General features: G+C 38.8%; 1 protein-coding gene across 3 annotated transcripts in view; it reads left to right on the top strand.

Annotated features, from left to right (window-relative positions):
- The first annotated feature begins 4,052 nt into the window (after positions 1-4,052).
- nf1a (neurofibromin 1a) overlaps positions 4,053-17,574 on the top strand; it is a 117,216-nt gene continuing 103,694 nt past the window's right edge. For all 3 annotated transcript variants that reach the window (XM_087841715.1, XM_087841709.1, XM_087841706.1), the window contains exons 1-2: positions 4,053-4,293; positions 16,478-16,621. In XM_087841715.1, coding sequence (XP_087697841.1) covers positions 4,234-4,293; positions 16,478-16,621 — 204 coding nt within the window. In that variant the 5' untranslated portion in view covers positions 4,053-4,233. The remainder of the gene's footprint in view (positions 4,294-16,477; positions 16,622-17,574) is intronic.

Here is a 17,574-nt window from a genome sequence, read left to right as displayed (position 1 = left end):
AACAAAGGGAAAACCAATTCTGGATGGGGAGACCTACTTCGGCACTTGTGCAGGTGAAACCAAAGGGAAGATATGCTTCACCATATTTTCTAGTCTTTGGCTTAGAATGAAGTTGGTTTGGAAACATATTCAGTTATGCTTCCTCTCCTGCTTTGCGTTTCTGTGGGCGCCCGCGCCAGCAGTGTCCAAGCAGTGGCGGTCCTAGCCTGTTTGGCGCCCCGGGCTAACACTCCCTCTGGCGCCCTCCCCCCCACACACACACACACACACACATACATACATAAAGCATATTAAGGATTGTACATTAACATAAAACTGTTGTCGAAATTCACCAGACAAACACACACACGAAGAGAGAGAGAGTATGCATTGTATGCAAACGGCTACCAAACAGCCATCATAATTCGTCATACAATGAGAACAGGACAAATCAACAATTGACAATGACTAATTCATATTAAAATCTGTAACATAATATATTGTTTGGAGTTTAGTCTGTTACTGTTTCTATTTTTACCATTTCTTTTTGGAGCAACTGTAACCCACATAATTTCCTTAGGCATTAATAAAGTATTCTGATTCTGATTGTTTCAGGATGACCTGCCATTATCCAATCACACATCTGTTTACCTGTATCTTTTGCTCGTTTCTCCTCCTCTTCTTTTCTATTTTTTCTAAACTGAGCACCAGATGGCTTTGAACTTTTCTTGTCCATCTTCCATTAGTTTTAATTTTGCACTCCAGTATGAACACAAATCCCCCAACCCGAGGATCACCACAACATAACCTAAAAAACACCTTAGTTCACAGATTCACTTTGTCTAGGGTGCATTTCTGGGATTTCACACAACCAGGATTCAAATCATGAATACATAATTTACAACATTATGAATGAAATGTGCTCTATTTGTGTGTGTGCTCTCACACACAACCCTTTTCGACGGGTTGTGTGTGAGACTTTAAATCATCAAACTGTAAATTATAAATTTTAAATTGTTATTGATCCCTTTACCCCTCGTCCTAAACTGTAGATTTATTTTCTTACTCTTCTTATACATATTGTTTGTTTACTTGCACTGCTGTAACTGGAGCCTCGTCGTCTCGTCTCTCTATATACTGGACTGTATGTAGCAGAGATGACAATAAAGTTTACTTTGACTTCAGCAGCAAGCAGGCGCACCGAGGGCTCTCGCGCTCACTTTTCGCATATAGAATTTCGAAAAAACATCGGTGCAAATTATAAGTCTGTATCATGATGTCTGGTGTTCTTGTGTTTGTTGTTTTTTTAAATTTTGTTTTATTTTGCGAGTTGGTTATTAGATGCTGCTCCAGCCAGCCAGAGAATCCCCCGCCGCCCCGCCCTCTCCTCCCTGTGCCGCAAGCAGCAGGCGCACCTCGCAAACGGAGGGCGCCCTTACTCCCAGCAAATGGGCGATAGAAAACCGATCGGTGCCTACGACATTCCCAATATGCGCTGGCTGATGTCGGGGCAGCATGAGTACGAGCAATTTTTTTTTTTTTTTGCCGATGCCCATGATGCCGCCCCGGGCAACCGCCCGTGTCGCCTGTATCAAAAACCGCTACTGTGTCCAAGCGTTTTGTTTTTTTCCTTTTCATACCACGCCCCCCCTGCCATGGCTCTGCGCCCCCCTTAGGGGGCGGGCCCCACACTTTGGGAAGGTCTAGTCTAGCACAACACCTGGAGCTAAGGGGGCAAAACAATCGCATGAGTGCTGCTGTTTGACTGAGGAAGAATAAAGTAGTTGTGGTAAGCCAATCACACGACCACTTAAAGACAAAGCAACAAGGTGATATAAACCAGTTTTTAAATTGTGTTGATAGGCCACGTAAAACCAGAGTCATGATAAACAATATATACGTGGCGTTTTTTCCTCAATAGTTTTGTCACTTTTACTGTCTAAGGACAGCGCAGTGAGCACTCTCTACATATGACCAAAACAAAACAAAACAGGGGAAGTTTTAGGAGTGACGGCGAGAGAGAGAGAGAGAGAGAGAGAGAGAGAGAGAGAGAGAGAGAAAGACAGCAGAAATAGAGGGAGAGCAAGTTTTGAGATGTGAGAAATTTGTGACATTTAGCGTGTTTGGAGTGTGTAGTTAATGTGTTGTCTTGTGTAGTTAGTGTGTAGTGTTGTGGATAGTTTTGTGTTGTGTGTCAGAACAATGAGGCGACTGCTGTCTCCAGGTAGAAACAGGAATGATACACCTGCTGCTGCTGTCAGACCTGCAGGTATCAGGCTGTGATGTTCTCCTTTATAGTGGACAGAAATAATTTTTTTGGAGTGGCACAAATAATTTGTGTGGCATCTTATTGAATGCAGAACAGCTGATTGTTCTGTAAATAGTTTCAAATGGTTGTTTAAAAAATCAAGGTAAAAGGTAAATGGATGCAAATAACTTTGTTGTTTGCAAAACTTGTGCGTATGATTTTAAAATTGACAATTTATATTTGCATTTAAAGTTATGAAATATGGTTTATTAAACATGTTTGTGGTTGTTACAGTAAAAACTACTTTTTCTACTCTGATTGTGTTTTTTTGTCTGATTTTAGATCAATTGTGGTAATACAGCATGTCAAAATGAAAACACAACTGTAAATTCAGACACGTGAGGTTGTGCTGATGATACCAAACAAGGCAAAGTAAATAATTTTAAAAGGTAAAATTTGGAGGGAAAATCAAAAGTAGTTAAAGATGGCCAATTATACCCTGGACCCCGGAGGGTTAAACGTTTTTGTTTTTTTAAAGTAACGCAATAGTTACTTTTCAAGTAATTAATTACTTTTAGAATATTGTAACTCAGTTACTAACTCAGTTACTTTTTTGAAGAAGTAACTAGTAACTATAATTAATTACTTTTTCAAAGTAACTTTCCCAACACTGATGCTGAGCTTGTTCTGATCTTTGTGAGAAGAAAGGTTGGAGAGAGAACAGGCACACCCTAGCCAGGCTATAAAATATACTTCATACACATTTTTACATAACAAGTATGAGTTATTTTTAGTAAACATACAAGTCATGTTGTTTTGTTCTAATGCAACAGTAAAATAATTAAACACATATTTGTCTTGCAGATAACAAACCCTGATGCACGAAGCAGACAAGAATAAGCAAAAACAAAGATGTACAGATCCAATAATCTGTTATCCAGAGCTTGAAAAATATCTTGAACCTATAAAGGAGACAGTAATTAAACATCTCCTTTGTGAAAAGGTGAACACACCAGTGAGCAAAATCATAATGAAACTAGAAAACAATAGGCCAGTCTTACAACTATGAAGTTCTATTACATACAGCAACCAGCAACATACAATGTGCACAGCTGAATAAAAGATATATAAAAAAACATACAACATTTGAACTGACCCAAAAGACACATTTTCAAAGCATACAAAATGGCTAAATCCATTTTGCAGCAAGGCTATATTCATGCTTAATAACAATGTTTTAAGTGTTCATAACAAGTTAAAGCTTTCCCTTTATCTTGGTGCAGGGATACAATACCAAATGTGGCTTGGCACTCAGGGTCTGAAGAGAGCCCTCATAAATTCCTTCATGTGGACTCTAATGTCTATATTTCTTATTCAAAATGCCTGTGTGGACATTCGACGGACATGCGATATTGTGGACTGTAACCATGATTTCAGTGATCTCAAGTTAAAGAAGTATCTCTCCTGTGAGGCCACTGATAGTGGTAAACAAAGGCACAACTGTACGAGCTTTCTAGCGTCTGTGAACAGAGTTAACTCTTTATTGTCATTGCACAGTCATACCTAGTACAATAGTACAACGAAACTGGAGCGTGTCCAAACACACACACACACACACACACACACACACACACACACACACACACACACATATATATATTTATGTGTATATGTTGGAATAGCATACCGTGTTACATGTAGCATACATGTTGCATAATGAAAATCAAAATAATGATGAATCTTGAAAACAGTGCCTGGAAGTGTCCTTTTTCATTACGGCTAACTTGACCCTGCACCGCCCGCCCCCCAGTCAGTTTCTGTGAAGAAGACTTCCGGTTGTGTGTCATGGCGGTGGGATGGTGAATCCTAAAGAAGGAGAAAAAATCTCGCCGCTTTCGTCCTTTCCCACAGATTCAAGAGAATTTCCATGCATTACTAAGCCCGTCAGCTGCGGTCTTGCATCTTGGATTTAGCAGCAGAGGGCTGCGGTGTCCGTCCGCCTGGTCATGGCGGCTCACAAACCAGTGGAATGGGTCCAGGCCGTGATTACTAGATTTGATGAGCAGGTAAGATGGGCTCATTCAGTAGATGGGTGTAGCAAGCTTCGGTAGTGTTGACGCTGAAGTACTCTAATTAACGTAATATATACAGCAACGAGGTGTTTTGAAAATCGAATTAAATACGGATTCATTTGTCAAATGTACTTTCTCCACTGAAGTGTACTGTGTTTGCTTCTTCCAGCTGCAAAACACTGAAGATGAGGTCTTTCTAGCTAGCGCTGTCTCCACGATCAGTTAGCACGTTTATCTCATATTATAATTGAGCTGTTGGGATTTGCCTGTTCCAGTGGGGAATAATGTTAATAAAACATTATATCTAGAACATTTGAACCAGTGAAGACACGTCTGTATGTCATTTAAAGTTGATCTGTCGTTTTCTCTCTTGTCAGCTAGGTAGCTAACATTAGCAGGCCTAGCTTTCTAATGTAAACAAAAAAGATGTGGCTGGGGTAGCACACTGCATCCAAAATATCTTATGAACTTACTGGGGTGTGAGTACTAAAAGTTAATGCGCCTCTTTCTAACAGCTATTTACTTAACAGTTACTGTGAGACGCCTGCTTTTCTTTATTTGTAAGAGAAATCCATATCAGTTTATACTCAAAACTTAGCTCTTGTTACAATGTGTGTTCGTATTAGTTATTTCCTATAAGTATGGCATATCTACGAGGTCGACAAAACATGCATCAGCTGTTTACAAAAGAAAAAACCTCCCAGTCAGACAGTAGTCAAAGTTAATTTTGGTAGATTGTGATTGTGAAAAGTAATTCGCTTTTCTTAAGTTGTCTTGGGTGTTAGTTGATACAGATCATGGCTTGTACGTAGGATTTAGCAGCTTAGCCTGGATTACTACCACTGGAAAAAGTGGCTTTCGGTGTTACATCTACTTGTTAGTTATTATTGGACCAAACCCCAATTAAAACCTCACAGGCAACAGTCTGTGCTGAAATACACATAGTTTGTCATTGACACTATTACATTTTGAGCAATCTGAGCGTGTTTGGAAGACACTAATAATAATAATTGATAGAAAAAGCATTTAATGGTCAGTGTTTATATTGCTTACTGCCTACCTTGCTTTTTTTTTTTTTTTTTTAAGCAACCTTTGTCGTATTTTTTTGGGGATATTTGTCACACTTACATGATTCAGAGCAAATTTTAATGTTAGACAAGGATAACCCAAGGACATCTGGCCCTCCTTTTTCAATTTACCTAAACCTATCTAGGTCTATGTGAAAAAGTATCTTTTCTTTTTCTCTTAATAAATTAACTCATCATTTAAAAGCCTTTGATTTTTACTTATATTTGTCTAATATTACATTTTGTTTATATATATATATATATATATATATATATATATATATGAGAGAGAGAGAGATATTAAAAACTTTCATTTTAAAATGGCAGTTGAAAATTTCCTTGTAGACAAGCATTTTGGCAGCATTTGAGGAATGATCTATGTCCATACTTGAAAATTAATAGGTGACCGTTACGGTTAATTGACTGGTCACGCTATCTGCATGTATAAAATAGACATGGACAACAAAGCCAGCAAGCAACCCTTGTAATTCTTTGTGTGCTGATTTAAGCACTTTGTTTTTGTTTCCTTTGGAAAAGAGTCACAAGATACTGATGTGACAAGTCAGTTGAGGAAACATGATTGATAAGATCCAATCAGGAAGCACATACGTGTGTCTGTGTCACTGTTTCCAAAAGTTTCTTTATGCTTGTTCAGACCGGGGGAAAAAAACAGGTAAGAAGTTTTCCCAAGAAAACTAAGTTTTAGAAACCCAGACTTGTGTGGATGGCAGCTGTAAACCTAGCAAAAGTTCCTAATTTAAAATTATTATTATTTTTTGACTATAAAATCAAAACTGTTAAAATATCAAAGAAATTATTTGAGATTACATAGATTTTTGTTAAGTATGTTTGTTATATGTGGTCAGTTTTTGGGTTGCTACTGTGAAGGATTTTCACTTCCCAAAAAATGTCAACATTTTGAAGTATACTTTTTTGTACTAGTATAGTTAGTAGCAGTTACAATGAAGCTTTAAAATAAACAAGAAAAGAAAAAAATGTGATGAATAAATATTATATAGCATTTCTATCATTACTGAGACCAAGCTATTGAGTCTGACAAATACTTGAAGAGGTGCAGATGACTCTTTTTCAGTTGCATTAATTTTTTGTAATACAGTAGAAAAGAAAATGGATTAAGTGTGATTGCTGTGATGGTATATATAGCAAGAAACCAAATGCTATACCACACCAACACTGCTGGAAAATGTTTTCAGTTTTTATGTTACTGGTTTAGTAGAAATAGGCAAAGCAATCCAAATATCCCTAGTGTAGATACCAGTTTGCTGATATTGGTATCAGATTGATATGTGATCGGCTCAGAATGTAGCCATCTGAGCTTGCTGTCCATACCTGAGGTCTTGGAAACTACCAAACAAAGACTCACAGGTTTGGCCAGCCGCTTAACGAGGTATACCAGAGAGATTGAAGAATAAACTAGCTGTTCTCCACAGAACCATCCAAGGTATATTCCCAGTGGCAGGGCAACAATATGACAACAGCTCCACAAAGGGTGGAGACTGAGCAATACTGGAAGAGCATATGGGAGAAGGATGCAACACATAATAACTACGTCCTACCCGTGATCAGGTACCCTGCTGGGATAATAAGCTGGCCAAAGGAGGAGACACTGACATCAAGACCAGGAAGCTCCTGACCATGCATGGAGCATTTCATTCTAAGTCTAGCACAGTGAGGCTGTATGCTAAGCAGAAGAAAGGAGGCTTGGGACTAATGAATGTAAGTTCCCATGACTGACCGTGTGCTCAGTGAATACCTCAGGCAGCAGAAACCCAAGAAGGAGGAGGAACCATCATGAAAGGACAGGCCCCTGCACATTATGTACCTATGGCAGATAGAGGAAGTGGCTGACATCAAGAAATCCTACTGAAAGACAGCACAGAACACAAGATGCATAGAGGCTGGGGTCTGTCACACCAAGCAATATTCTAGGGGCAGGATGTGTAAAGATGCCCCTGAGACAGTCCAACACATAACAGCAACGTTATGATGCTAGCAGGCAGGGCATACATGGAATGCCATAACGAAGTGGCATAGTATACAGCAGGGGTCGGCAACCCTGGGCACGCGTGCCAGCTGTGAAGGGTTAACTAATGGCACAACAGGCAGTGAATTAATCAGAGAAGGTGCATTAAAAATAAATGGACGGGCCAGCGGTGCACATCGCACATTAGCTCGCATAGACACATTAGTTGTGCCGCTTCTTAATGACAGTATCTTAGCTAACCCCAACAACCACATTCAGCTTGTAAATAACTTAGCCTACCGGTGAGAGGGACATTGCTAGCTGTCTGCTGTCCGCTCAGCGCAGCATCAGCACCACGGAAATACACGGATACATCCGTAGACTCAAGACAGAATTTCGGGACTTTCAGGTGTATGGACTAGAGATGGACCGATCCGATATTACGTATCGGTCCGATACTGACGTAAATTACTGGATCGGATATCGGAGAGAAATAAAAAATGTAATCCGATCCATTAAATATCAAAAAAGCACCTCACAAAACTTGCCACACGGTGTAACTCGGCTCATAACCGTAGCACGTCGGAGCAGTGTGCATCACGTGATAGAGCACCTGTGTGTATTTGTAGCCTCGCTACCAAACCAGCATTTCATCTCCGAGGAAGTTATCCCAGAGAGAAGTAAAGCAAGTGTCTAAGTTCGTCTCTGAATGTTTGTAAAGCATTCCCACATTAAGCTTAACAACTGATATATGGAGCGACTGCCTCTTCTCTCTCCCTCTCCTGCTGCTACTTCAATCATAAAACTGATCAATGATCAGCTGATCGGCTTTTCTGTCGCGAGTCCGTCTCTCTTCTTTGTTTTTGGCCCACTTCTCACCAGAAAGAGGAAACCAGCGGCTGAACAACAGCAGCACTATTAAGCTTGATAAGCTGTTGTTAGAATTTATTTAATATTACTTTCTACACCAGGATCTTTTTCTACGTAGCTGACGGCTGGTAACTGTGCAGGGGCGGATCTAGCAAAGTTTAGCCAGGGGGGCCGATAGGGCATTAACAGGGAAAAGGAGGCACAAAGACATAATTTTCTTTCTTATTCTAATTTAAAATGTCTAGCTTTTAATAAATAATTATCTGAATCTCACACCCAGTTTTAATCTGATGTAAAATGTATAGAAGTCCATTACTGTATATAGTAACTGTTAAGTCTAATATACCCTAGTAAGCTATAGTTCTTTTTCCTTTGGGAAGATACCATCTGTGCAGTCTGCAATTCTGTTGAAGAAAGATGTTGAATCTATTTAATTATTCTTGAAAAATAATTTAATTCTGTGCATTTTTTTTTCACACTGCATCAAATTAAAGTTGATTAAGTCGATTAAGCATCATGAGATGGGGGGTGGTTCCCTATTTTTTTTTTTTTTTGCTGGGAGTTTGCAACCCTATTAGTTAGGTTGTTTAATATTTCTGCTAAGTACTCTTTAAAATACCAGAATAGGGAGGATGGAGCAGGTTTAAGTTTATTAGATTGATCAGTGTTGCTGAACTAAGAAATATTTTGGGTGCAGTGTATTTTTTACATACAGGTATAACAGAATAGCTTTAGTGTTGTTGTTTATTTAAACTTGAGTATGAACTTATACAAAATGCAGCAAGATATTAAAAAAACAGTTTTATTGATTAAAAAACACACTATATCGGATTCATATCGGTATCGGCAGATATCCAAATTTATGATATCGGTATCAGACATAAAAAAGTGGTATCGTGCCATCTCTAGTATGGACCAATGTTTTCTTTTCTGATCCAACCAGAAAGCTTTAATGAGCAGCTGGATTTGTCTCACATTAACTGGCTGGACACAGAGGACATCGAAATGCAGCTGATTGAACTGAAAAGCTCGACTCTGTGGGGGCCAAAATTTGCAGAACTACAAACTCAGCTGGAATCCACAGCTGTGCGTGTTCATGGAGCTGCATTTTCACCTGCTGGACATCACTACCTGATTAGTTTAACTGTCTTCAGAACATTGCAGAGGCATTATTGACAGTATTTGGCTCTACATATCTGTGTGAGCAGATATTCTCTCACACGAAGAGTGTCCTCAGGTAGCTGTCTGAATGCTGGACACTCGGAGACCTGTGTCTCTGAGTGGGAGACCAGAGATCACATTAACATGTGTATCCCTGTATTAACAAACATGCCATATTGGCCCAGTTAATTTTTCTTATCATTGTTGTGAGGAGGCCATAAATAGCATTTGCATTTTCTGTTGTACAGTTCATTTGCTGTTATGGAGTTCTTGTTATGGATAAGAAGTGTTTTTTCTTGTTTCAAAATAGCTGATAACTATTCGCTGATAGCTGCCAACATCTGCGAACAAATATAATCAAAATGGGAGATGCCCACTAGGGTGGTTGAGAATGACTGAGTTAAGATCCTATGGGACTTCCAGACATAGAAATGGTGGTGGCTAACCAGCCCGGACATAGTGGTGGTAGACAAACAGAAGAAGATGGCCATAGTGGTAGACATAGCAATACCGAATGACAGCACCATCAGGAAGAAAGAACACGAGAAGCTGGAGAAGTACCAAGGGCTCAGAGAAGAGCTCGAGAAGATGTGTAAGGTTACAGTGGTCCGTATGGTAATTAGAGCACTCAGTGCAGTGACTCCCAAGCTAGGCGAGTGGCTCTAGTAGATCCCAGGAACAGCATTGGAGATCTCTGTCCAGAAGACCACAGTCATAGGAACAGCAAAGATATTGCGCAGTGCCCTCAAGCTCCCAGGCCTCTGGTAGAAGAATCAAGCTTGAAGGATAAAGACCAAGAGGGGAATTTTTTTTTGTCCTAACCCTAACCCATTATGGGACTCCCCTAGCAGCCTAAACCTAGGATTTAGGGTGACCTGATTAAGCCCTAACTATATAGTTCATCAAAAAAGAAAACATTAGGGCTAATCCTGAATGTAGAGAGGGTTTGTGTCTTTCAAATCCAAATTGTCTCCCAAATGTCTTTGTGTTGTCTTCTTCCCCCTCACTCCAACTGGTACAGATAGCTGCCCCTCCCTGAGGTTCTGCTTCAGGTTTCTTCCTGTTAAAAGGGAGTTTTTCCTTCTTGCTGTTGCCAAACCTCATAGGGAGTCATATGATTGTTGAGGGGTTCTTTGTTTTCTTTGCGTTATTGTAGGGTGTTTACCTTACAATATAAAGTTGCCTTGAGGCAACTATTGTTTTGTTGTGCTAGATAAATAAAATTGAATTGAATAAATAGTGTAATAATGAGAAACAACAAGGAAAAAGTATTGAACTCACTTACTGAAATTTCTTTAATACTTTGTAGAAAAGCCTTTGTTGGTGACGACAACTTCAAGATGCCATATGTTTGGAGAAACTAGTCGCATGCATTGCTCTGGTGTGGCCCATTCTTCCACAAAACCAGTCTTCAAATCCTGAAGGTCCCGTGGGCCCCTTCTATGAACCTGAGCTTTAGTTCTTTCCATGGATTTTAAATTGGATACAGGTCAGGTGATTTGCTGGGCCATTCTAGAACCTTTATTTTCTTTCTCTGAAACCATTTGAGAGTTTCCTTCCCTGTGTGTTTGGGATCACTGTCTTCCTTAAATGTCCACTCTCATTTCATCTTCATCATCCATGTAAATGGCAGCAGGGTTTTTTTTTGTTTGTTTGTTTTTTGTTTTTTTTATCGGGAATGTCTTTTCTCTCTTAGTGCTCCACAAGTTATCTTTGGCTCTCAGACAAATCTTATGATAATTATTTTCACACCTCTGTATGAAATCTTGGGGGAAGCAATTGGTCTTGACTAGTTTATAGTAAAGTTATGTTCTTTCCACTTCCGGATTATGGCACTAACAGTGCACACTGGGACCTTTACTAGCTTAGAAATTCTTTAGTAACTAATGCCATCAGTATGTTTTGCAATAATAAGGTTGTGAAGGTCTTGAGAGAGCTCATTGGTTTACTCATAATGAGAAGTTTCTTGTGTGACGCTTTGGTAATGAGACACCTTTATATAGGCCGTCAGTAGTAAACTAGATTATATAATTTGCGCTAAGTGACAGGACTGTTTTCTAATTATTAATAGATTTTAGCTGGTTTAATGACTTTCCATTTTCCTGTTTATTTTTTCAATACATTTTCCTTGTGTCATTTCTAATTAGGGCAGGGGAATATGGCCAAAAATATTTATCACAATATATATATTTGATAATGATATAACTGATAGAGATAACGATATAACTGACGATATAATTGACGCAAGACAAAATACTTTACAACTTCACAACTTTGATGGGTTTTTTTGCACTAATAATGTATTTTGACTTAAACAAGCAGCTGTTTTTTATGTGCATTAAAGCTATATACAATTTTTACAGTGCAAATGCAAATTCCCTGCTGACAGTTTAACCAAAAGGCATTTTCAGTGGAAATTGGCCGACATATCCTCAGCATAACCATGTATAATATCCACAAAACTTAAAAAGAGGTTATACACACACAATACGGTAACATTATGTTGAAGCACAGTACGTATTTCTCCGCGAGGCTCCTGCCTACGATAGCCGTAGTGCTCTGACAATCCATCAAGCGGTGCGGCTTCGTAGCTTAGCAAAGTTGTACTAAAACATTTGACAGATTTTTGAGCGCCGTTTAGCACATAAAATCGGTTCGGTAATAACGACGGCCCGCTAGCATGCTCTACCAAAAAATATGCTTTGGTGTGTATCTGACGGACGAAAGCCAAACCAGCTCCACTGAAGTTGCAGCATGTTTACAAACCAATTCTGGTTCATCTGTTTCATTCAACGATCCGCTTTCGCCCTTCTCATTCTCCATCGCCGCCATGCTTTTTCCGCTATGTGCTAATGAAAACAAAGGCACTGCGCATGTGCGTTTTACCCATATTCTGTCGCGATATTTCATTTTCTTATCATTGCCTAACATTACACCGGTATTACCGTGAATGGTATGATGTGACCCAGCCCTATTTCTAATTATTGGACATAATTTATCAGTTTGATTTCTTTACATGTGTGGATTGGATGGGTTGTTATCAACATCTAGTGAGAATTTCATATCAATATCACCTTTAGAAACGTGTATATTTACTTAGAAAATTAGCAATGTGTTCAAAACTTATTTTACCTGCTGTATACTGCTATATACTGTCAGAATTATTTTCCCTCCAGGGAATCAAGAACCTACTCTTTTTAGAAAACCGTTTCCTGGTAGTCCAATTCCTTGGAATCGTTGGTCTGCCTGCCTATTGATTCTGCTTATTGGTTTTTGTGCTTGCGTGACAATCAGGTGATTGAGGAGGAAAATAGCAATGCAGTGGATATGGACATTTATTTTTATTGCACTTAAGGACGAGAGCACAGTGATAAAGTGGAAAACTGCATCCAGGACAGAAACGAATGCATTAGGCTGCAACTTTAGTTCTTTGCATGTATCTGCACAGACAACATAGTAATGCTAAGCTAGCCAAGAACCCAATGCTAAAGCTGAGTGAATGCCGATCCCAGCAGCAAGACCCCTAACTTCTATAGGTAACAAACAGATGAACAGTTAGGCTGCAGCCTCCTTTTCTAGCTGTTCATGTTTCTAATGCGGAATCACTTTGCGTCTTTGCTTTCTGCAGTCAGCTTTGTATTGTACTAAGAGAAAGATCTTAGTAATTAAGTAACGTACTGCATTACTTTTAAGAAAAGTTTTCTGTGTAATATGTGCAATAATTACTACTTTGAGTAACGACTCCAACACTGATCAAATCAAAGAAGGGTGCTACCCTAACAAACATGCACAAACATTTGACCGAAAAGATGCAATTTGCATGTAATGTAATTTTTTCTATTACTGCTTACCAATGGTGGTTACTGTCAAAATGGAGCCAATGAGAATCAATAAGAAATTGAATCAATAAGTGATGTTTATAATGGAATTGGAATGGGGATTTGAATTGATCAATTCCCATTCCTAACTACAGATGTGGTGTTTAGGTTTAAAGTGATGATGGAGAACTATAGAGAAGGTCAGAAGGCGATAGACTATATCTTTGTGGATCTAGAGAGAGCATAGTTCCACAGGTGTGGTACTGTGGTAATATATCAGGAAGTCAGGAGTGACAGAGCAGTATGTCAGTGTGGTGCAGAACAAGGGAGGACAGAAAGCCAATAGTGAGGTGTGTGGTAGGTGTGACAGATGTGTTCAATGTGGGAGTGGGATTACATCAGGGATCAGCTCAGAGAGGCTTTTTGTTTGCGATGGTGATATACAGGCTTACACATGGTGATATAGCTGTTCTCACTGTTGACAACACTCCCATAACTTTCCACTTTTATTTGTGTTGCCATTAGGGATGTGCAATATGACCAAAATCTCATATCCCGATATAAGACATCTATCGTCCCGATAACGATATAAATCACAAAAATGTAACATTTTCTGTAAATTCTGTGAATCTCGGGCAGCTCGACTTACGTGAAGTGTTTCCAGCTGGGCATCGTGTACCTGGAGTCGAGTGTTTTAACCGATGCATGAAACGATACATTTTTAGACATAAGTTGTAATGGCCGCCGTTTTCTTCGTGAGTATTTATTACACGGCGTGCTGCGGGGAAAAGCGTGTTCTAACGTTTGAGTCTAAGGTTTATTTTTTAGCACCTGGCGGCTCTTTTTTGCTTCTCATCCGTAAATACTCTGCATACTCTTTCACGTCGTTCAGTTTATTTTGAAAAGTCTCAACAGGATCTTGAGCTTTATTGTCAAAGGTTTATGTGGAAAATAAACAAGCGGACACGCAATTGTTTTACCGTCATTGTTGCTAACGACAATGCATAAAAACAGGCGCTTGTCCGTCAGTAGTGTGGTTATATTAAATATAAGAGAAAGAGAGAACTTAAGAAATTAATATAGCCACTACAGTGACCATCAAAACGATGAAAAAATATTGCCGTAAACAGAAACAAACGATAGTGTAAAATGAAACAATAGATGTTTTTATATCATCATCCGATATATATCGTTATATCGAACAGCACTAGTTGCCATATAATTTTGTGATTGGCTGACAAGGATAATTGAGGATGCTAGGGGTAGGATGAGATGGAGGCAGATGATCTGCTGTGGTGACCCCTAAAGGAAACAGCTGAAAGGAGTAGTAGTACTAATACTATTGCAGCAACAATCATAACTACAAGTATGTTGCTGTTCTCTTGGCAGTGACATTTTCTGAATTGCTTATGTACTTTGTATCCAGAAAGAATTTAGAAGAATGGGAGAAACGGCCCAAGATACAGATTGGCTATATATACGGTGGATGTAAAAAGTGTGCACACCCATGTTAACCCAGGGTTTTGTGATGTTAGACCACAGTAAACAATTTCAAAAGTTTTCCCACCTTCAGTGTGACCTATAGCCCGTACAGTTCCCGGCGAGTTTACATGGTATTAAATGACTCTCAAAAGCTTATGAGAAGACTAGACAAAATCTGGTCAGGGAGACCTACACCAGCACTGAAGGAAATGTGAATTATGACGAAGAATAAAAACAGCGTAATATTCAACATGAATAAATGTCTCATTAGGACATGCATAATATTTTAGCTTAAACACTTTGTCACTGCACACACTGACATTTTAAATTTCAAAAAGCCTTAGCATTTGAAATTCTTAACAGAATTTAAGAACTTTTACAGACAACATGCAACAATAGCTGCAGATTGTTTTTTGTTGTTGTTGTTTTTTTAACTCAATGGTTGAAACTGAAATAAAAATTAAGTGTTTACAATTCTGATTCCATTTTTAGTTTAAACTGCACAAAGGGCCAATGATGATGATAATAGTGCTGAACTGCACTAATCATGTGGTTGGAACAGTTACAGCTACATGGGGTTAGGTTGATGCTTTCTTAGCTGGTAGCAGCATATGTGTTAATCTTTGAGCTGCTACGCAATGGTACATTACAGCAAGGTAAAAGACTTAAAATGAAAACGTAAAATGTTAATAAAATCTTCAGCTAGAGGGCACCTCAGCAGACACAGCCTGAGGCTCAAAAGACTTGTTTTTTTTTAAACATTTTATGTTGCATACATCTTTCCACAAAGGCAGGTAACACTTGACAAGGCATGATGCCAGTATCGAAAATATCAGATTTAAGCAGCCCAATTAAGGTAACTGACCCTCATCACCAATTTCTTGGCTATAAACATTTTTCTCAGACAGTTTTTTTCTAGATACACACAGTGTAGCGAGACAGCTGAACGCCTGTGTTCACTACCTCATCAAACTGGTGGTCGCACACCTGATCCATATATGAACTTCACTGAGCCAGTGCTGTACTTCATCTGCTGTTTGTTTTCCTTGGAGCATAAACAGATCACAATCAAGTGTCACTTGTGTTTATGTTCTTATTTACATTTGAAAGTTTGATAGAAATCTGTACCAAGGTGATATACAAAGTCTTTTAAAAATTATTTATTAATTTCCTATAAATAAGAAAATAAATACATGAATATTAAAAAAAATTGTAAAAGTGAATATCCATGATGCCTTTATTACAATAATCATGTTTGAACAGTTCATTACTGGATGCAACTAAAAAGACTATGGTCGGAGCAAAAGAGGAGTTTGTCAGAAATGCAGTCTTGGGTCAATCTTGGATATCTGACAATAGTTTATTTTTGTTAATGTTGGTCTTGATAATAATAACAATGAACAAAAAGGTGATACATTTTATATTTATAAGCATACATAATAGTTCTGTAAACCATAACCTGCACCCAAGATAGGACAAACAAGAAGTAGAAGCTGTAGTCCACAACTATAGCAGTTGCCCATTGTTTCCAGACAATAGCTTAGGGGCAGTTTAAAAAGAGACATAATTTTAACAAGAGGATCTCTAAATGAATGCATCCCAGAGGAAAGCAATTAAAATGAGAAGAGTATATAGCACATCATGCAGGATGGATAAACAACATACAGTGTGTAGCTTTAAAGGCTAAGCCTGCCAAAATGTTCTAGGTGAACGGTGTAGTCAGGCCACGACAGAAATATTTTATTTACTGAATGTCTCACCTCTAATTTTATGGGTTTTTTTGTTCTTTTTCTCAGCTTCCCATTAAAGTTGGACACCAGAACACCCACACCAAAGTCAGCACAGAGCACAACAAGGAATGTTTGATTAATATCTCCAAGTACAAGTTCTCCCTTGTCATCAGTGGTCTTACCACCATTCTCAAAAATGTCAATAATATGGTAAGTGCATTTTTCTACTCTCCTAGTCATAAAAGTTACATGCACACACTTTGAACAAATCTTTTTGATTGTTGATGTATGTTGCAGGATGTGACATGTGTTGATCAGGCTTGTTGTGGTAAACTGCAAGGCTGCTTGATCAGACTTGTATCGGGGCAGGTTGGAGGTCAGTTCAACACTTAAATGGGGCATAAAACGCTACAAATGTAAAGGCTAATTTACACCATTGAGCCCTACTCTCAAGAACCAACATAGATTTAACACTGTCTGTGAAGCTGGACTTACGAAATGTGCTTACTGTCCACTTTCACTGTCCGTGTCTTTAGCAGTAAGGGGCAGTCTGTTGTTCAGCTAGCTGCACTCAAAAAGCAAAACCCAGCTGTTAGCTGTAATATTCGAGTTTGTAAAGCACTTTATAAATGAGGATTGTGTAGAGTAGAGCCTGAGTCACCAGACAAGCCGGAGTCCAACTTTCCTGCTTTTCCCCACCAATCCGATTGTACAGAGCTTTGCAATCAGCTGGCCAAGCAGATGTTTGCAACACGCAATCAGCGCTATTTTATGCAATAATATATTCTATATTTTCCCAAGCAAAACCAAACAGTGTACAACATCACAGGTTACTACATGGGTATATCACCAAAAACTGTTTCCTACTGATGACTATTGGAAATTCTAATATATATCAGCATGTCCGCAGGAAATCTCCATGTTACAATATCCTTCAATTACATTTGGGATTCGGTTTTCCTCACTTCTGATAGGAAGTAAGTCGTTTTACTTACTTCATACGGGGAATTATTTTTCCCCACATCATCAGCGAGATGATCAGTCATCAGTGAAATAATGTGGCGAAAAAAACAAAAGATCTCCAAAAAGTGTGCATTCTTGTCCTCAGAACATCAGATTCTTTTCTTTTTCTTTTTACCCCCTCTTCATACACATTGGTCTAC

The sequence above is a fragment of the Neolamprologus brichardi genome, chromosome 1 (genome assembly GCF_056152115.1).
Source record: "Neolamprologus brichardi isolate AB-2024 chromosome 1, ASM5615211v1, whole genome shotgun sequence".
In the NCBI taxonomy this organism is placed as follows: Eukaryota; Metazoa; Chordata; class Actinopteri; order Cichliformes; family Cichlidae; genus Neolamprologus; species Neolamprologus brichardi.
The sequence above is the reverse complement of the archived record's forward strand: the minus strand, read 5'-3'. Positions and strand labels throughout refer to the sequence as shown.